This window comes from Acomys minous (assembly GCF_964271855.1).
Source record: "Acomys minous genome assembly, chromosome: 18".
NCBI classification, from domain to species: domain Eukaryota; kingdom Metazoa; phylum Chordata; class Mammalia; order Rodentia; family Muridae; genus Acomys; species Acomys minous.
Genome location: NC_140501.1, coordinates 61,493,341 through 61,514,997, shown reverse-complemented (window position 1 = coordinate 61,514,997; position 21,657 = coordinate 61,493,341). Strand labels below are relative to the sequence as shown.

Here is a 21,657-nt window from a genome sequence, read left to right as displayed (position 1 = left end):
TACGACCTGAGCAGGGGTCTGTGTTGCACTTACTTTTCCAGACTTATTGAAAAACAAAAGAGCAAAAGGTCACTGTTTCCATAGGGCTAAAAATGAAGTTATAAAACAGCATATCAGGGGGCATGGCATACACAGAACATACCTGTTATCCCAGAGCCAGGGGGCTGAGACAAGAAAGCCGTGAGTTCAGGGCCAGCATGAGCTACATAGCAAGGTATGTACCACCACCACCACCCCAAAAAAAGAATCCAGAACACATCTACAGTCCAAATCGGCTTTTAATCCCGTTCTTCCATCGAAGGAAGCTGGACACCTTGGAGAAATGAATAGCTCTGGGACTGAGCAAACAAGATAAGAGATGACCCTGGAGCTCTCCGAAGCATCAGAAAGCCAGGAAGTGCTAAAGTAGATGCCCGCCCGGCCCAGCCCAGCATGTCAAAGGGACACATAAAACCATTAAGAGAGTAGTGCTCAGGGGCCAAGGCAATGAAATCCAGTTTTCATTATATAGAAATTAATAAATAAAAACAAGTACCCTTGTAGGAGAATTCCAATAATCTATGCGGCTATGCCACCCTTGGTTGTCAACCTGACTACATCTGAAATAACTAAAACCCAAGCAGCTGGGAACAGCTGTGATGGGCTTTTCTTAACTGAATCATTTCAAGTGGGAAGACCCACCTTTAACCTGGGCCACATCTTCTACTGGTAGCCTATATAAAGGACACAGAAGAAGGAACTCTTTGACTGATGGCTGTTACTCTTTAGATGTTCCACTGGGAGACAGACATTGTTGGACTATCCGGACCACAGCCTATAAGCCACTCTAATAAATTATATATACATATACATATGTATTCATTAATATATTCATATATATTCATTCTATCACACCCCAACTCTGATTAGTACACCCTCCGTCTCCCCCTAAATGTAGCTTATGCAGAGCCACTCTCAAAAGTAGAGAAAGGAAGGGCACAGGGAGAAGCTCAGCCCCACAGAGAAGCCTGGTAAACATGACCTCGGTCAGGTGTTCAAGGTCACTATCAATCATGATGACTCACGCTGACTGTTCACTCCCTTGATGTGCTGTGATGGGAATGGCCCTTGACCTCTGAGCCCTGCCCCATGCCCCACCCCCACCCCATACCCTCAGTCTGATCAGGAGAATAAGCAAAATTCAGCCTCTTGCCTGGTATACTTCAAAATTGTCAGGGTCACCAAGAACAAGGAAAGTCTAAGAAATTGTCACAATCTAGAGGCATTGAGAGAACAAATGAAGTGGCCTCTAATTCAGTGAGGGGTTAGCTCCAGGGCCTTCCTGCCCCTGTCCCAGTAGGTGGTCGAGTTCCTTACATAAAATGGCAAAGCACTGACACAGAACCTACACCCACCCCTCCACATATGTGGATAACACCTGGGTTGCCTATAAATGGCCTACACAAGTAAACCAATGAAAACGCCATTGTACCTGACTGTCAGTAGACAATTACATTGCTCAGAGCAGTGGGTCTCAGTCTTCCTAATGCTGTGGCCTTTTAATACCTTTCCTCCTGCTATAGTGGCCCCCAACCATCAAGTTATTTTGTTGCTACTTCGTAATCATAATTTTACTAGTTATAAATTGTAATGTAAATATCTGTGTGTTCTGATGGTCAAGACCCTCATACGTTGAGAATGACTGATTTCGAGGGTACTGACAGGAAAAAGTTGGCACACGTGAAATCAGGCATTTTTTTGTCAATTATTTTCAATCCATATTTGGTTAAATCTGCAGATGCAGAATCCAAGGACACAGAAATGTCAAGACAGTCCCCCTCGGGACTGATTCTAGGCAGACTCCATTGTTGGACCATATTCCATGTGCATGCAGGCATAGGAGTGGCTGACAGTGCCTAGGAGCAAAGGAAATGTCCAAGCAAGACCTCGCTCCACCTTAATCCCAAGCACTGGGAGGTTCACCAGCTGGCAACCAGATCTTTCTGGTACTTAGCTCAGCAAGCAGATAAAATTTCAGTCAGTTTTGTGCAGGGAAGTGGGGGAAATGGTGCTGATCCGAGGTATGACTTTGTTTTGTGCTTGTTTGACAGGATGAACTCCGTGCTCTGGGAACCTTTGTAATCTTGGCACATCGTAGAGCTTAGTAAGTGTTGGTTGTTGACAATAGAAGGGGAAGAAAAAAAAAAGCTGACGTACGCTATTGACAAACTCTAGATAAAGGTCAGGGGTGCTTCCTCCGGGGTTGACACAGGAGCATGGAGGCACAGAGTGCTGGCTGTACGCCTGGCCCCGCCCCAGCTCCTGCGCTTACAGTGGGCAGAAGACAGCCAACGAACGGAAGTGCTGGGAAAGACAACGTCGCAGGAGGAAGGACCTTGAGTAGGAAGTGGTCTCGACCGGGAGGCAGAGAAGAAATCCGAAAGCACCACCAGGAACTATCTCACTGGGGAGTTGCAGGAGGTGGTAAGGGACCAAACCTGAAGGTGTCTGGCAGACCTGGAGTGTGTTTGCAGGTCCAGGTGGACAGGGCGGCACCACTGGCACGGAAGTGTTAGGAAAGAGTGGCAGAGGAGGAGGTCAGAGAGCGGAGGGCACAGGAGATCTCGTTACATAGCGCCTCAGGGGCCAGGGTAGGATTTAGGCTTTTAATCGGGATGTGATGGGGAGCTAATGAAAGGTTTAAGATTACAGACACGAACAGGCTGGTTTTAAAAGTTGAAAAAAGGAGCTGTCTGGAACTGGGCATGGTAGTGCATGCCAGCACGCAAGGGGCTGTCAAGAGGATTTTGAGTTTAAAATTATTCTGGGCTATACAGCAAGACCCTGCAAAACACACACACACACACACACACACACACACACACACACACACACACACACCTCAAGATGCTAGGCATCAACAGCAACTGCAGCTCCCAGTCAGCCCTGATCTCAGGATCACTAAGGAAACTAAACACTCCACAGTGTGCTGTGACACTAAACTGGGATGTGCAGATGGATGGTTGGTTGTTCACCTCAGGATGGATTCAACAATATGGTCCTATCACAAGGCAAGAAATGTCTGTACTTGAGCAAACAAGGAGTACAGAAGCTGTTCCAGGCTGTGGCAGTAGAGTGGACCAAGATGGAAGCAAAAGGGAGGTAAGTAGTGGTAAGCTGGGCTCTCGCTGCATGCCTTCAAAAATAACTGCTGGTGGTCCACATCCATGGGGAGTAGAACCATGGATGATGCCAAGTTACGTTCCCAGAACAAGGAAGAGTGAGATGCCATCAGCTCTACTGACGAAGACCTTAGGAAGCAGTCAGTTCAATGCAGGATATTTTTAAGTGGGAAGCAGACAGGAAAGAGGTGGGTCTGGCACACAACTGGATAGGAACTGAGTTCAGAGTCGAGGCCTGACCTGAGGTGCCAGCATAAGCTTTGCTGTATGGAAATCTCTAAGAATGAGACTGGTGAGATCACCAGAAAAATGAAGGTTGATACAGAAGTCAAAGGTTTAGGCTTTGGGACAGTCCAACTTTTTCTTCCTTTCCTTCTTTCTTTCTTTCTTTCTTTTTCTTTTTTTTTTTTTTTTGTTTTTTGTTTTTTGTTTGTTTGTTTGTTTGTTTGTTTGAGATAGGGTCTCATTATGTAGCCTTGGCTGGCCTGCTTACATAACCAGTAGGATGTTCCATCTCTAATGGGGAAGTGCAGGGCTGGCCAGACGGCTCAGCAAGTACAAGTGGTTGCACACATGCCTGCCCGCCCAAGTTCAAACCGAGATCCCACAAGGTGGCAGGAAAGAACTGACTGCTGAAAATTGTTCTCTGACCTCCATACATACCCTGTAGTGTGAGCAAGTGCTCTAGATATATGGATGGATGGATGGGTAGGTAGATAGATAGATAGTAGATAGATAGATAGATAGATAGATAGATAGATAGATAGATAGGAAGGATAAATACATAGATGATAAAATATATAGATGATAGATGGATAGATAATAGATAGATGATGGATAGATAGATAATAGATATATAGAGAGCGATAGATAATAGACAGACAGACAGACAGACAGATGACAACCCAAGAAGAAGACAGCATCATCTGTGTTCAAAAGCCATTAATCAGGTTCAGATTTGGACTGACACTCAGTCATTGGGTTTAGCTGCATAAATAGGGAGGTGATTCAAGGTAGGGGCAGTCTTAGGGGTCTGGTGTCAAGACGAGCCTGATGGGGAGGAAGAAGGCAAAAAGAGCCTCTGGGTAGAACAACCAGTCTCTCTGGAACTGAAGGGCAGGTGAGCATGTATTTGCCAGTGCCTCAACTGTGCCGGGTTTGACTCCAAGTTCTGCAAAATCAAAATCTTCTATAATATAAGATGTGTTATATTGAATATATACAGATGGTTAATCAAACTCTTAGAGCTCCAGATGTGTACTGATCAATATGATAGACTTTAGCTACATGTAGCTATTAAAATTTATATTACAGACAAGTAAATGTTAATGTGCAATTGATGAGCAGAATTGAACACAGTTCAGGTACTCAATGTCCACATGTCACAGTGGCTACCAGGTTGGACAGCAAGGTTGGACAGATGCCTCTCCATAGGTCAGACATTGGGAGAACTTGCATCTGTCCTGAACATGCTGACTTTTCCTGGTCATTACTCCCTAAACAATAATTAACTCCTTACATGGCATTTACACCATATTAAGTGAGGCATAAAGATGAGGAAAATTAGAGAGGTATGGGAAGGGAATGGGGTCCTCATCCAAAATCTGGCTTAAATCTCTCACCAGCTATGAGTCAGGAATTCCACAACAGTTAACAACATTTACTGTGAAGCTTGCTTCCTAGAGATAATACTCCTTTTACGCAAAGGTTTCTTAAGAAGAGTGTTAAGACAGCAAGGAGCCATGCTTACGGCCTAAGTGTACACAGCCTTACTCCCACATGGAAAACATGATTTTCTGGGAATGTGAGAAATCAGTCATAGCGTGTGCTGGCTCTCTTGTACAACCCGTACACCATACAGGCCTAGCTTATCAGCTGTAATTCTATCTGATGCACCTCAGGAACTGCCCTGTGATTTCCTGATGTTCATTAGCGAGCCTTTCAGATGTATCCTCAGAGGCCACCAGAATCCTTTTTATAATAAAATGAAATATAAGATACAAAAACTAACACATCAGAATTAGACCAAAAAAAAAAAAAGCAAACAGAAGGAAAAGAGTCCACGAGAAGGCACAAGAAACAGAGACCTCACTTGTTTGAGTGCTCAGGAATCCCATAAAAATACTAAGCTGGAAGTCATAATATAGAGACAGAGGACCTGGTGCAGGCCCGTGCAGACCCTGTGCGTGCGGCCTCAGTCTCTGTGAGTTCATATGAGCTTTGCTCATGTTGATTTAGAGGCCTTGCTTTCCTGGTGTTGTCCATCCCCTCTGGCTCTTACACTCTTTCTGCCTCCTCTTCTGCAAGGTTCCCTTAGTCCTGAGGGGAGAGATTTGATGACAACATCTTGTCTAGGGCTGAGTATTCCAAGGTCTCTCACTCTCTGCATGTCTGGCTGTGGGTCTCTGTATTTGTTCACATCTGATGCAGGAGGAAGCCAGAAGCCACCACACTCTTACCTATGGCTACTATAAAGGCTCTTAAATGTCCCACATCATAGGCTTTTCTTTTCCTGGGGCTTAACTCTATATTAAAATCTCACTTAATAAATTCTAACTCTGCTTCATATTGACTGGTCCCCAAATTCATTTCTGCAGCAAAATCAAGAATCCCAGCTTTACCTAAATGAAAGTTTCTGGAAGACTTTCTCAGCTATGTCTCTGCCATTTCCTGTAGTGCAACTATAACCCACCGCCACAGACATTAACTATCCCAAGTTGTCTAGCAGTGACTAAAAGTATGATGTGCATAGGCTTTATGCAAACACTCCACTATTTCATGTAAGGAATTTGAGCATCGGATGTATTCTGTGAGGCGTTAGATTCCGTCCCCAAGAGGTAATGGGGGTCAACTATGTACAGAATCTCTCATCTTTGTGCAAAGTTCAATTAGACTGAGTCATTTTAAAACAAGAAGAAAAAAAGGAATCCTTTCAACGACAAGTTAGAGTTTGAAAAGAAAGGTCCTAGCCTGAAGAGCAAGCCTCCTCCTACCTGCACACCCAGTCCTCTGAGGGGCATTAACACTGTTGAAAGTGCCATAAGACTTTGCTTATAGGCCAGTGGGCATTCAAAACAGCCCTCAACTGGCCCGCCACTGCCTAGAAACACCTTTCTTCTCTGCGATGCCTGTCAGAATGGTGCTTTGTTCAACCACAACAGAAGCCTTAGATGCAGCCTATCTCCAGCTCTACTGCCATTGTGGGGATTCCAGTGATAAAATCTCATATCCCAGGCTGACCTGGAACTCTCTGTATGGCCCAAGCCACGTTTCAACTCTTGATCTTCCTGCCTCTACCTCCTGAGTGCTAAAACTTCAGGTGTACCCCACCGTACATGGTGGGTTTAAAAGACCAAAATAGACAGACAAACAAACACCAAGAACAACATGTTTTTAAAAGAACTTATCAGAGATACATATGGTACTGTGTGTCTGAAATCCTGGTCCTACTACCCTCTAACTTTATCTGAACTTCTAGATACCCGAAATCCATATGCCAAGAGCCCAGAGTGGAAGAAATCCAAGTTCCTTCCCATTTTTGATGCATGTTAAAGCTTCAAAATTCTCAGACCTATCACGAAAGCTGCCACAGGACACAGCAGCTGAGAAGAGTTCAGGGCAGAACCGGTCCTGTTCTAGTTTTATCACTAATGCCAGCCAGCTTTGAATAAATCCATTTATTTATTCGTTTATCCATTTATTCTTTTTCAAGGCTTATCTTGTTATGTAGCCATGGATGACCTCAAACTTGCAGCAATCCTTCTGCCTCAGCCCCCTGAGTGGTAGGATTACACGCATCACCAAGCCTGACTGTCGCTACTTTTAAAATGATCTGTCTTTCTCCAGCTACCTCTTTATGGGGAAAAGCTGAAGTAAAGCTGCCCTAACCTCTTGATTTACGTGAGGCATTACTGTGTCCTAGGAAGGGCACATTAGTGCTGCTGCTGACTCAGAGGCAACAAGCACGTATACTTATGGTTGGCTTTCTGTGGAAAAATTAACAGAGACACTTTTTGGGAAGTACGTAGGGGCAGCAGTTAGAAGGAAATATCTGTCTCAGAAAAATAATTTTATGTTTAAAAAGTGCTGCTTAAGAGCCCCCACCCTTAGCTAAGGACCTATTGATAATTGATGGCTTCTGAATCCGTTTTCTTTAGGGGTGTGGCCCCTAGGCAACACAAATTGAAACTTTTTTAATTAAAAAAAAAAAAGAGCTACAACATTGGGAGGGTGTGGGGAGGTGGGTAGAGGGTAAATATGATCAAAATACAATTTATTAAATTCTCCAATAATTTATAATATATTATCTTAAAATTACAATTGCCCCAAAGTAAAATTCTAAAATCTTATTAATTTCAGAAGATTCTAGAGTATAAATCTCTTGTTTAGTATTGTACTGGCTAGTTTTATGTCAACTAGGCCTAAGGTGGAGTGATCAGAGAGGAAGGAGCCTCAGTTGAAAGAAATGCCTTCATAAGATCAGGCTGTAGGACGGCCCGTAGGACATTTTCTTAATTAGTGATTGAATGGGGGAGGGCCAAGACCATTGTGAATGGTGCCATCCCTGGGCTGGTGGTCCTGGGTCCTATAAGAAAGTAGGCTGAGGGGCTGGAGAGATGGCTCAGTTGTTAAGAGTGCTGCTTGATCTTCCAGAGGTCCTGAGTTCAATTCCCAGCAACCACATGATGACTCACAACCATCTGTAATGTGATCTGATGCACTACTTTGCAGATAAAGTGCTCATATACAATAAATAAATAAATTTTTTAAAAAAGAAAGAAAGAAAGCAGGCTGAGCAAGCCATAAGGAGCAAGCCAGTAAGCAGCATCCCTCTATGGCCTCTGCATCAGCTCCTGCCTCCAGGTTCCTGCTCTGTTTGAGTTCCTGTCTTGACTTTCCACAGTGATAGACTATCGGCTGGAAGTGTAAGCCGAATAAACTCTTCCCTCCCCAAGTTGCCTTAGTCAGGGTGTTTCCACACAGCAGTAGAACCCTAACTAAGACAAGTATCAAACAACACCTTCCAAGGCTTTCATATATGTGGGGCTGTGATGATCTCTATTGGAAACATTCAAACATCTGTCAACTGGGACCATGGAGACTAGACATGAATTAACATGCAAATGTGAGCAGCACAGCATCAACACACGGGGGAAGTTTCCGGAGTCAAATGTATCTTAGAGAAGACCATCCATGAGCTGAGTGCTAAATACTGACTGGTGAAAAGAGGGCAAGAGAAAAAGCAAGCCCAGCACCAGAGTATGCACTGTGCCTACCTCTTAACCCCGCCCCACCCCCACCCACCACGCCCTGACACCCACCCAAGATGGGTTTCTGTCTTAAACAAGCTCAGGTCTAGAATAGGTTTGCCAACACAGAACAGTGTGTAAATGACCACAACAACAACAGTGACTAGAAAAGAGTGTTGTGTAAAGATGACGTGACAGAGTAAAGGAGGCCTGGGAACACCACTCAAATGACCACCAACCCTCATTCATCTCTAGTCCAGTTGCTAAAGTTGTCATTTCCTGGTTTTCCCTCTTTTGCTCCTACAGCCTTCGACCCATGGGGTTTTTTTTTTCATCCTTGGTCCCCCAGAGTCTACTCTCTTCTGCCACCCCACCCCCATTTTGAAACAGCCTGCCCAGAAGCTCATGGAGTTAAATGGTCCTAAGGAAAAGTAGCCTTGGTAAAAGAGCAATAGAAAATAGTTAAATCAAGGCCAAATTTCTAGATGGGTATGGTCTGTAATCCCAGAACTGAGGGGCCTTTGGGGAGAAACTGATATAGAAGGGCCAGAAGTTCAAGGTCATCCTCAGCTACATAGCTTGGGCTACCTGCTAACGCTAACACACACACACACACACACACACACACACACAGAGGCACTCACACACATACACACACACACACACACACATGCATTCACACACACACACACACGCACTCTCACACGCACGCAGGTATTCACACACATACACATACGCATGCACTCACACACACACACACTCTCACACACATGCACGCATGCACTCACAGACAGACAGACAGACACACACACACACACACACACACACACACCCATGCACTCACAGTGATGAGTTTCAGAGCTGGTAATCTGATACATGTTCATAGTTCTGGCACTTAGAAGGCTGAGACAGGAGAACCATGAGATCAAGACCAGCCTGGGCTACTTAGAAATGTCCTAGACCAGAAGGGGTATAACTGACATAGGGTATATGTAGAGGAATTTTAATTCAGAACATGGCTGCTTTGGTAAGAGATCACGTCCAAAGACCTTCTAGGGCTGTGTGATCTGGCTGGAAAACAAAGGAGCCTTTAATCCAGGAGACAGAGGCTAGCAGATCTGAGTTCAAGGCCAGCCTGGTATAGAACAAGTTTCAGGTAAAGAAAAGCTTAGATCCAGGTGTGGTGGTACATGCCTTTAATCCCAAACAATGAAGGTAAGGTTAGTTTGTAGAAGGAAGTACCCATGTTTGAAAGCAGCTACTTAGGGGGCAACACGGATAATGAGGAGAGAGGAGGAGGCAGTTTTACCAAGAGAGGTTTACAGAGAGGTTGAGTGAGAGAATAGGAGCCAGGAGGTTAGAGCAGATTGCTGGAGTCAGTTTGAGGCCAAGCAGAGCAATTCCAGGCCGAGAGAGAAGCCAGATTGAATTAAGTCAGCTAGGAGCGGCGTTTGAACCATAACAGCTGAGTTGAACCAGCCAGCCTAGAGCTCAGTGAGAACAAGAAAGAGTGAGCTTATTAAGCAGTAAGTTTCAGAGGCTAAAAAAACCAGGACTAGGCCTAAGCTAGCAGAAGGAGGCAGTGAGCCTCCGAGACAACAACTGAGCCAGGAGAATAAAAGCTCCTTTTACAGCTCCAACTCAATAAGGAACTTGCCCAGCAATTGCAGGGCCCTGAATTCAAACCCCAGCACTGCAAAGAGGAATGGAGAGGGGGAGCGGGAGAGCGGGAGAGCGGGAGAGCGGGAGGGAGGGAGGGAGGGAGGGAGACCCAGGGAGAGGGCTGGGGTGTAAAGGCACTTGTAGGGGCAAACCTAGCAACCCAATCTGACTTTGATCCCCAGACCCCACATAAGGGTATGGAGAAAATCAACTCCACAAAACTGTCTTCTGACCTCTACTCACACTGTAACACACACACACACACACACACACACACACACACACACACACACATAAATATTTTTTAAACTTGTCTAACTTATTTCAAAGAACAAAACAAAAAAACCACAGTGAACCCCAGCCAGGTCTGTTTCGCAGTTCTTTTTGTTTTTGTTTGAGACTCTTGCCCAGGTTGGCCTGGGACTTGAGATCCTCTCTCGTTTCCGCCCCCTCAGGATTGCAGGTGTGCAGGTGCGCAGCCTTGCCAAGCTCTTCGTCCAGGCTTTAGGGAATTGATTTACACTCTGGGCCCCGTCTGTTAAACGGTTGGTCCCTTGAATCACCTGTGGGGCCCTGAAAGCCAGAGATGGTGAGTGATAGAGAAAACAGAAATAAGTTAATAAAGATGAGATAGGTGGTAGAAAATAGGTAGTAGATACAATATAGATAAGTAGGTGATTGACCCATAGCTGGAGAGGCAGATGAGAAGGGGTGGGGGAGGGGAGGGGAGGGGGAGGGGAGGGGGAGGGGAAGGGAGGGGGAGGAGAAGGGAAGAGGGAGTAAGCAAAAACAGAACATTCACATTAAAAGTCAATGGCCCCAGGCCATCCTGTGGTCCTTAAGATGCCCCTGCCTCTTCTAGCTCCCTGCCCATGAGCTCAGAAATAACTGACCACTGAGTACCTCCTCCCTGGGAGACTGTGAACCACCAGACAAAGCAGAATCGAGTCAAAATTCCACTTAACACCTGCTAGGTGCCAGCAGAGAATTACTTCACTCCTGACAGAGATCTGGAGGAAAAGAAAAAAAAAAAAAAACCTATCCCTTGGCACCAGTGGCTCTCGCAGAAGGCGAGGCAGCACACAATTCGCCACAGGGGCAAAGTGCACTTTTTGATATTTCTTGACCATTCAACCACAGGCATCCACCGGAAAGGACAAAGGTACAGTTAATTCCCTAGTTCTGTGTGAGAGAGAATGGCATTCTGACACCGTCTTCTGAAGGGTTCTAAAGGAAAAAAAAAAACCCTGAACTTGGGATTGGTCTGCAGGCAGAGCAACAGGTGGCCAAAAATATAAACAGGAACATGAGGCTCCAACAGCTACAAACCAATGAGAGTTACCATGTGTAGCTGCATGTTAATAGACGTTTAGATAGCCAGCCAATGAAAAGTACACATAAACGCCTCCTCCTTGTTGGAAAAAAAAACACACACAGAGGAAAAGAGGAAGACAACAGAAATCAGAGAGAATGAACTTGGGCTTTAAAGTGACTCGGCCTCTCACCTTGGGACACACACGCAGGTGCCTTGACTGACAAGGGTTCTGCCTCCAGAGCTCAACAGCCTAGCCCAGTGGTTCATACGAACGAACCTCGTTGTTCACCCATCTCCACCAGTTACAGTCATCCTGGGTAAATCTCTAGTCTGCATTCTTAATCAGGCCGCTGTTGGCGCACACCAGCAATCCCAGTAACTGGGAGGTAGAAGCAGGAGGATCAGGAGGAGTTCGAGGACAGCCTCAGATACCTAGACCCTTTGAGGCCAGCCTGAGCTACATGAGACACCCCAGTCCCAAGCCCGTCTCAAAAACATTAGAACATAGTTTTCACAGGAGCATGGCTAGTATTCGGTTAGTACCTGATGCCAGGCACCTCTAGTAGCCCTGCACCACTGAGCGGTCCAGCTTTCGCTGACAAAGGTGGAAACCTCCGGGTGACCCTGACAGACTTAAGGCACACATAAGCTTTCTTCACGGTTCCGCCAAGCCAAGGCCACCACACCGTGTCTCCTGCCTGCCTAGCTCCCTAGCGCCAGTGCGAAGCGCCTGGAGGAGCGAGGTACAGCCTGATGCCCACCCGAGACACTCACAGCCGCCCGCGCGAGGCCCCGCGTTCCGGACGCTGCTAAGGCGCCAGCCATTTCAGCACGGCACCACTGAGACCTTTACCTGCCTACGATCACCACCGCGCCCGTTGCAGGAGACGCCATGGCAGATCCGGGCCTGGCCGCACAGCTGAGCTAGCGGAGGGAACTAGCAGAGCAGACCCTGCAGAGCTCCAGCGAAGGACCTGGAGCCAGGGTGGGCGTGCCCGAGCCTCGTGGGGCCTCTCCCATTGGCTGCCAAGATCTAGGGCGGGGCCAAGGCGTAGGAGGGGCGGAGCCCGCGGGGTGTGCGCAGGGAAAGTGGAACCGTGGGAACCTGGATGGAAACGGAGAAGACTCAACACTTGTGAGCTGAGCAATTTTGACTTTTCGGTTTCTAACCGGAAACCATTAAACCAGTGTCCCTAGGAGAGGAATAGTGCCAATTTGATCCAAAGTTTTACCCCAGAGGCACTTTCAAGAAAGTGTTCCTTTAACGACATTAGCGCCAGTTTGGCACTTTAAGGACGTTTGGTCCTGTTTACATTCTACTGAGCACCAGACCTGGAGATACCGGTCCCTTGGCTTCACTCACGTGAGCTGAGGCCCGGGTTCTTAGGGACAGCTACTAAGGGAAACTCTCCCGGATATGTCACTCTGAGGAACGGAAGGAAGGACTCATTTGAATTCCTTGTAGTGTGTCACAGCCACTATGTGTCTTACTTCCTGTTTCCAGAAGCTTCTAGTGCCATGTGTGTTTAGGGGGTGGCGGGGAAAAGCCAAGCAGGGCGTGGTGACGTGCACCTGGCTCTCCCAGAACCTAGGAGGCTGAACCAGGAATTTCAGCCCACCCCGGGATACATTTAGAGATAGAAAGACCCTGTTGAGGTGGGGGTAGGGGGATGTCTAGTACCCTGACTCCTGTCTCTTATAGTTGAGAACAGACAGAGAACAAGAGGACACACGCAGCGTGGCACAAGTTTTGTGTCCACACATCACAATCGGAAGTGGAAACACTTTGAGCCCAAAAGTTGAAACCAGAACACACTGACACAGACTCAGGAGAATAGACACTTGCCTTAATTCCCATCCCCTTGCCGGGAATATGGAAAGAGAAACCCCTGAAGAGGTTAGGTTTTTAAACAGCTTCACAAATTATCAGTAAACATTTGACGATCCTAAGCTGCTTTTAAATGAGATGAAAAGCACCACAAGGAAAACACCTTTCACCCATCAAATTGGCCAAATTATACTGATGACCAGTCCCTCTCTGCAAGGTTATACTGGGTGGTTTTGGTGTCAACGTGACACAGACTAGAGTCATCAGAGAGGAAGGAAGCCCAGTAGAGGAAATGCCTCCAGGAGTTGCAGCTGTAAGGGAAACTCTGGATCTGTCACTTGGAGGAACGGAATTCCTTGTAGCATTACCACAGCCACTGTGTGTCTTACTTCCTCAACTAGTGATCAACGGGGGAGGGACCCAGCCCATCTTAGGTCCCTGGGCTGGCGGTCCCTGATTCTATAAGAAAGCTAGCTGAGCAAGAAATGTTGAGCAGGCCAGTAAGCAGCACCCCTCCATGGCCTCTGCAGCAGCTCCTGTCTCCGGTTCCTGCCCTGCTTGAGTTCCTGTCCTGACTCCCTTTGATGATGAACAGCAATGTGGAAGTGTAAGCCGAATAAACCCTTTCCACCCAACTTGCTTTTTGGTCATGGTGTTTTATTGAAGCAATAAAAACTAACTAAGACACAGATGTGCAATGTTTTCTTAGAAAACCTAAGGCAGCTTTAAACTGCCTCTTCCTTTCTGGAGGAAAGGGTCAAAGTGACTAAAGTAATGCCATCTTGTCCCAACTCTATTTGTGTCTGCCTAGAGGCTCCTCAACGTTCAGCCCCATAAAGCCGTTTTTTCTTTTCTTTCTTTCTTTCTTTCTTTCTTTCTTTCTTTTTTTTTTTGTTGTTGTTGTTGTTCATGATTGTGACCATGGTCCAGGCATATTAACCAAAACAACTGATGTTTACACAACCTAAAAGTAAATTAACTAAGAGGAAGTATAAATTTAAAAAAATTGTCACATAGTGTGTGAAAAATACTGCTGAGTTTTATAAGAAAAAGATGTTTCCAGGACAGCCTAAATCACTGATGTGAACCCTGCCTCTAGTACTAATGCAACTGTGATTTTTGTTTTTAAAAACACTGTACCCCTGAGCTCGGACACCAAGAGACATTTTGGAGGCATTTATAAAAGACTCATATACTTTAGTAGGTTTAATTAGCATGGTCAGTAGCTATCTCTTATGAGTCATTTCAAGGTCACAGGTCATTTGGAAGAGCATCTGCTACAGATCACCCTCCTTGTGCCAACAGTCTCTGAAACAGACATAAAAGACTAAGTGGGTCTGGGCACCAAAGTGAGGACCCTGCAGTGCTTACTATGGGGGAGGGAGGAGGGGGGTACCCTCTACAAAGTTTACTGTTTAGGCAAATGAAAGTCCCAAGCCTCCCCCGCCCCACACACACTACAAAGAGAAAATACCCTTTCCTTCTTTCTCTTGTTCCTTTCCCCTTCTCCCTTATCCTCTATACCCTGGGGTTTTTTGTTTTTTTGTTTTTGTTTTTGTTTTTTTCCTGTCCTTTGCCCCTCTGGGGAAAATAAATCTCCTTTGTGGTAAGAACTTGGTCTTGGGGGTCCTGACCCAATACTGTTTCTTTCATGGTAGAGTCGGAGAAACAAGAATGGACTTCAGCATCTACCTGCAAGCACAACAGGAAGACTTCCCCAAATAGAGAATATAGCATCCTAGACACTGAACAGAGTAGTCTGGGTGGCTTTCAGTGTAGCTCGGTTGGTAGAGTGTTTGCCTGGTGTGCACACAGCTCCAGGTTTGATCCCTGACACCACAGAAAAACGGAAGCAGTGGCTTTGTGTCTGGAGCTTGTGTCAGAAAGAAGGCGCAGCAGGATCAAAAGCGCCAACTCGAGGTCATTCTTTGTCAAAAGCTAAAGTTGGAGACAAGAGAGAAGGAGGGAAGGAAAGGGGTCCCAGGGGAGAGGGAGAGAGGTGATTAGGTCACTGGGCACATCTTCCTGAAATTAATGTAGTTCTTGGGAGACCCGACTTAGTTCTCGCACGAGTGAGTTATTATAAACAAGGCCAACTCACCACGCACTTCTCCATGCAGCTGTTTTGTTTCTTACTTCTCCACTGTGCTGTGGTGCAGCCAAGGGGACACCCAGCAGAGACCAAAATGGAAGCCACTGATCTTGGAGTGTTAGCCTCCCGAAGTGTGACGTAATAAAACGCTGTCTGTAGAAAACCTAGCTTCGGGTGTGTCTTATAGCAACCAAAAGCAGACTAATGTAGGGCTGCTGCTGTAGTTTGTCTCTGTCTCGCGTTCATGAGCAGAGCTCCTAAAAGCTGTGCTATAACCTGAGCTCCGGAGCTTTGGGTGAAAGGAGCATTTTATGTTATTCAGAACAAAGTTCTTTTTGTCCACACCTGAGTCTGGCTAGTGAGTGGCTTGGGGAGGCCTCCTCAGGATAGGGAACAGCTGTCAGGAAAATGAACCATATGGCGAGAGAGGGAGAGCTTCCAACCTCATCCTTTGGTCTCCTGGAAAAGAAAAGAGGGGCTCTCTCCTCCAGCCCAGCAAGATGCCCAAGGGAAAGAAGGCCAAGGGGAAGAAAGTGGCCCCAGAGCCCGCTGTGGTAAAGAAAGAGGAGGCCAAAACGATGGTCAATCCTTTGTTTGAGAAGAGGCCCAAGAACTTTGGTATCGGGCAGGACGTTCAACTCAAAAGAGATCTCACTCACTTCATTAAATGGCCCGCTACATCAGGCTGCAGTGGCAAAGGGCCATCCTCTATAAGCAGCTCAAAGTCCCTCCTGCCATTAACCAGTTCACCCAGGCCCTGGACCGGCAAACAGCTATGCAGTTGCCTAGGCTTGCCCACAGGTACAGACCAGAGACAAAGCAGGAGGAGAAGCTGAGGCTACTGGCATGTGCTGAGAAGAAAGCTGCTGGGAAAGGGGACCACCTGTCCTTTTAGCAGGGGCCAATACAGTCACCACCTTGGTGGAGAACAAGAAGGCTCAGCTGGTGGTGATTGCCCATGACGTAGACCCCTTTGAGCTGGTGGTCTTCTTGCTTGCCCTGTGTCGAAAGATGGGGGTCCTTACTGCATCCTCAAGGGAAAGGCCAGGCTGGGGCAGCTGGTCCACAGGAGAACTTGCACCATTGTTGCCTTCACACAAGTTAACTCGGAAGACAAGGGTGCTCTGGTTAAGCTGGTGGAAGTTATAGGATCAACTCCAGTGACAGATATGATAAGATTCATTGTCACTGGGGAGGCAAAGTCCTGGGTCCTAAATCTGTGGCTCACATTGCCAAGCTGGAAAAAGCAAAGGCTAAAGAACTCACCACTAAACTGGGTTAAGTGTACACTGATAAGTTTTCTATACATAAATATAATTACAAAATTAAAAAAAGAAAGAGAGGGGCCTGGGGAGATGGCTCAGAGGTTAAGAGCACTGGCTGCTCTCGCAAAGGTCATGAGTTCAATTCCCAGCAACCACATGGTGGCTCACAACCATCTACAATGAGATCTAGTGCCCTCTTCTGGCCTGCAGGCACACATTCAGGCAGAATATTCTTATAAATAATAAAGAAAGAAAGAAATTTAAAAAAAAAAAAAAAAGAAAAAGAAAAGAAAACATGAAGAATGACCCATCAATAGCCAGTGATTTCACAAGTCACACCTGCACAATGACGCTGCCAGAAAACCCCACACTCAGCTACATACACACAGTCTCTCTCACACAGTTACACATACATATACACACATGGTCACACTCACATTGAGGGAATTCCTAAAGAGCACTCATCTATCAGCTTGTGCCTTTGACAATTTTGACTGTGTGGGCGACACTGTGTGTGTGTGTGTGTGTGTGTGTGTGTGTGTGTGTGTGTGTGTGTGTTAAACTTGAGCTTTGATCCCCATGTGACAAAGGTGAGAAAGAGAGGACTTGGGAGGAAAAGTGTGCTGGCTCCATGAAGACAAGACTATGGAGGGTTGTCTTGAGTTCCCAATGGCTTCTAGAAATACAAATACTTTGCTGATAGTTGAATTTTTTTAACCTGATGGGTTTTTTTTTTTTCACAAATCATGAATTTGAATAGTTTGGGATCTAATAGATGGTCTAGTCATCAACATTGTCAAGCTGCTCTTCTGCAGGAGCGGCCATACAGGAGTCCCAAGGGCCAGATGTCAAAGAGGAGGTCTGTGTCTGTAGTATGGGCCACATAACAGTTTCACGAGGCCCAGTGAAGCTTGACTTAGGAAAATAACAATTCACACTGGTGTCAGGCTTTTTTAGTATATGAAGCAATTCCATATCTCATTAAATCCCTACAACCTCCTTCTGCCTGGGTTCCCTCATTTTACAGAGCACAAAATACAAACCTCAACAACATTCTTTGAACGCCTACTCATTAGCTATGTGTTGGATGTATTCTGTGCACAGTCGCCACTATAACGCAGTGTTGTCCCGAACTTTCTACAGTGATGCTGATGTTAATGTCTGCTCTGCTCTGACCTTTCCTCTTCTTTGTTCTTATTTTCTCTCCTCTTACGTAGGCCATTCCATTTCTCCTTTGCAGCCATGACGGCATCACCCATGACGGCTGCTCTTTTCTCTGAGCTCCTAGGATGCTGGTCTCCAACACTGCACAGTGTACCTTCAAGTTTTGGCTACTCATTCACTCAATATTTTTTTTACTATGCAAATCAGTTTGTTAACAAATGTTTAGTCTCCAACTAAATAATAAATGTTTTTTCTCTTTTTCTTACTAAGCACATAAAAAGTTTAATCTTTAATGATGCTCCTTGAAGCTTTCTCTCACTTATTTTTCAAAACCAAGGGAAAGAACGTAGCATTTCCCCTGTCTTGTTTCCTTTCCAGTTTGACAGTGACACTGTGCAGGTAAGGACATCCATTGCGATGGAATCTCACAGGCTTTAGAGTGGCCTGTTTGGGGCTGGAGAGATGGCTCAGTGGTTAAGAGCACTGCTTGCTCTTCCAAAGGACCCGGGTTCAATTCCCAGCACCCACATGGCAGCTCACAACTGTCTGTAACTCTAAGATCTGACACCCTCACACCAATGCACATAAATTTAAAATTTTAAAAATTTAAAAAGTAGAGTGGCCTGCTCTACTCATACACTATAGAATGCAAAAATCACAGAAGTGAATGGATGATCGAATACAAAGTACCAGGCAGCAGATATTATGTTATATGGAGTTTATTAAATGAACATGGGGGAAGAAGGAAAAAGGGGAAGGGGTACCCCAGAGAAAGAAACTAGAGAGAGAGAGAGAAAGAGAGAGAGAGAGAGAAAGAGTAGAAAGAGAAAAGAGAGAGAGAGAGAGCCAGGTGGAGGGTCTGTCTTTTATATGGCCACCCCCGTGGCAGGTAAGCAGTGACATCATAGGTAGGCTAACTGAAGCAGAGTCCTAACAGCAAACCCGAGAAGACAAAGAATATTGCTTTCTAAACAAGCTAATGTGAAATAAAATTCAACATAGAAAGCAAGCTGGAAGCATTGGCTTGTGCCTGAAACAGCACCTGATCAGGAGGCCGCGGCCGGAGAGCCACCTGAGCCCAGGAGTTCCAGAGCAACACAATGGGACTTGGGCTCAGAAGAAGAACAAAAGTTTATTTTAAAGTTTAAATAGAAAATGAAATAAAACTGTTATAGGTCAGCCTAGGTGATTGTCTAAGAGCCCAGAGAGGGCAGGGTGGGATGCAGGAGAAAAGAAAGGGAGGGGATAGAATGTGATGTATTGGGGAGATACAGGGACCCTAAAAGATAAACTATAGTAGCAAAATAGGACATCATTTTAGTGATCATAGTATTATTAAAATGATTTTTAAAAATCAGATAAAAGTTAACTGTGGTAAGATTTTTTTTCCTCCTTTATTAATTTATTCTTGTTACATCTCAATGGTTATCCCATCCCTTGTATCCTCCCATTCTTCCCTCCCTCCCATTTTCCCCTTATTTCCCTCCCCTATGACTGTTCCTGAGGGGGATTTCCTCCCCCTGTATACGCTCATAGGGTATCAAGTCTCTTCTTGGTAACCTGCTGTCCTTCCTCTGATTGCCACCAGGTCTCCCCCTCCAGGAGACATGGTCAAAGGTGAGGCACCAGAGTATGTGAGAAAGTAATATCCCACTCTCCACTCTACTGTGGAGAGTGTTCTGTCCATTGGCTAGATCTGGGTAGGGGTTTAAGGTTTACCGCCTGTACTGTCCTTGGCTGGTGCCTTAGTTTGAGCGGGACCCCTGAGCCCAAATCTGCCTATCATAATGTTCTACTTGTAGGCTTCTAGGACCCTCTGGGTCTTTCTACTTTGCCTTTCTCCCATGATTCTCTCATCTAGAGTCCCACTAGAATGTCCTCTCCTCTGTCGCAGTTTCCTGGTAAGTGAAGGCTTTCGTGGGACATGCCCCTTGGGCTAATATGCAGATATAAGTGAGTATATACCATTTTAGTCTTTCTGCTTCTGGGTTAACTCACTCATTATGATCATTTCTAGCTCAATCCATTTATCCACAAATTTCGGGAATTCCTTGTTTTTAAAAAATATGGAACGCTTCACGAATTTGCGTGTCATCCTTGCGCAGGGGCCATGCTAATCTTCTCTGTATCGTTCCAATTTTAGTATATGTGCTGCCGAAGCGAGCACGGTAAGATTTTTTTCAAGGCAATGGAGAGATGGCTCAGCAGCTGCTCTCCCAGAGGACTCAGGGTTGGTTCCCAGCACCCACATGTCAGTTCAAATCATCTGTAACTCCAGATTACAATTAAGATTAGATTACAACTAAGAAGGGCTCCAGTGTTCTCTCCTGTTCTCCAGGCACATTCACGGGACATAAATATACATGTGGACCTAACAACCATACAGATGAAATAAAAATAAATAAAATAAGTAAATCTCAAAAGTGTTTTTCCAAGCCTTCTAAATGTGTGTTTCGTAACCAAAAAAAAAAAAAAATGTGCTTAAGAGAGTTACCTTCAGTCAGGAAGTTAACTCTCCTGGGCTCACTGGCAGCAGCTGCAGGGAGTGGGGAAGAGAGCGTCAGGTAGGATCAGGCTGTTTCTCAGTCCCCTCGCCTGCCTTGTCAGCACTCTCTCCCTGCTTTGCTCTCTCTGGGTCAGATTGGAGTGCAGGGCCAGGCTGGCAGCAGAAGACAGATGATTCCCAGCTCCCTGGTTCTTTGAAGGATGCTTTGTGATGTCCGAATCTCATGGATACTCAAGGCAGGTGGTCTCTCTCAGCCACGTGGACCAAACCTCCAGAGGGACCCTCGGCCTCATCTAAACTAACCCTGTGACTGGGAAGAGCCCTTTGCCCCTTGCCTCCCTTCCCTCCCCCTCTGACTTCCTGGCCGCCTGCCTTGCCACACGCTCTCTCTCTCCTGGGAGGACTGCTGACCCGCAGGACTGAACCTGTCCTCTTGGTCTGGAGTCACATGGTCCCAGCAGTCTCCCATGCGTTCCCATTCACTTTTAAAACTCATCAACACAGCAACATCTGCCTTTGCTGAGCAAGCACTTTCTCACCCTTTTTTTTTTTTCTCTTCAGTTTTTCTACTCTTTAGATGTTTTTTTTTTTCAAGTCAAATACTAATCCATCGCTCTGTGTCCCAAACCACAGTCTCCGAGTGGTCGAGAATCTCAAATCTCACTATGTAGTCAGCACTTTATACTTTCAGATTCAACCAACCACAGGGCAGGCGTAGTTTTGAAAAAGCACTGCATCTGTAAGGGACACATACAGACGTCTTTCCTTGCAACTGTTACCTCAGCAATCGGTGTGACAGCCGTTTCCGTGTTGGTATTGCTGTGGGCGATGTAAGGTATCTGAAGGGTGTGCCTAGGTTCTGGTAAGTACTACTCCATTTTATTTAGAACCTTCCACATCTAGGGATTTGGGACAGTTCCACACTGATCCATCACCACTCCCAAATCCACCACAGAGTCTTGACTAGAAAAACAACTCGCTTTATATCCTTTTATGCCCATGTGTCCTTTACCTAAAGTCTGTTCTTCCTCGTCACCTGCTATTTTCCCTTTCTTACTCTCCCATTCTACGTGTTATATTGCACACACATGTGCAAACTCCAGTGTGACGCTACACGCCTTCAGAGTAGCTGGTCTGACTATAAAGCAGTGGTTCTCAACCTGTGGGTCTCGACCCCAAAGGGTCAAATGACCTTTTCACAGGGGTCACATAGTAGATTTCCTGCATGTCAGATATGTCCACTACAATTCATAAACATAGCAAAATTACTCTTAGGAAGTAACAACAACATAATTTTATGGTCGGGAGGTCACCACAATATAAAGAGCTATAATAAAGGGTCACAGCATTAGGAAGATTGAGGACCACTGGGCTGGAGGAGGGTTACTGAGGTGGATAGACTTTGAGCCTAGCTA

At 45.8% G+C, this 21,657-nt stretch overlaps 1 protein-coding gene and 1 pseudogene across 3 annotated transcripts in view; one reads left to right on the top strand and one right to left on the bottom strand.

Annotated features, from left to right (window-relative positions):
• The window catches only part of CRYL1 (crystallin lambda 1), a 106,532-nt gene extending 94,134 nt beyond the window's left edge, over window positions 1–12,398 (bottom strand). The window contains exon 1 of one of the 2 annotated variants that reach the window (XM_084767018.1): window positions 12,241–12,398. In XM_084767018.1, coding sequence (XP_084623144.1) covers window positions 12,241–12,281 — 41 coding nt within the window. In that variant the 5' untranslated portion in view covers window positions 12,282–12,398. The remainder of the gene's footprint in view (window positions 1–12,240) is intronic. The other variant, XM_084767017.1, reaches the window with a different exon arrangement.
• A 3,406-nt stretch (window positions 12,399–15,804) lies between these two features.
• On the top strand, window positions 15,805–16,589 carry LOC311589290 (large ribosomal subunit protein eL8-like; annotated as a pseudogene). Its single transcript has one exon. The product of its transcript is annotated as a large ribosomal subunit protein eL8-like (transcript).
• The last annotated feature ends 5,068 nt before the right edge of the window (window positions 16,590–21,657 follow it).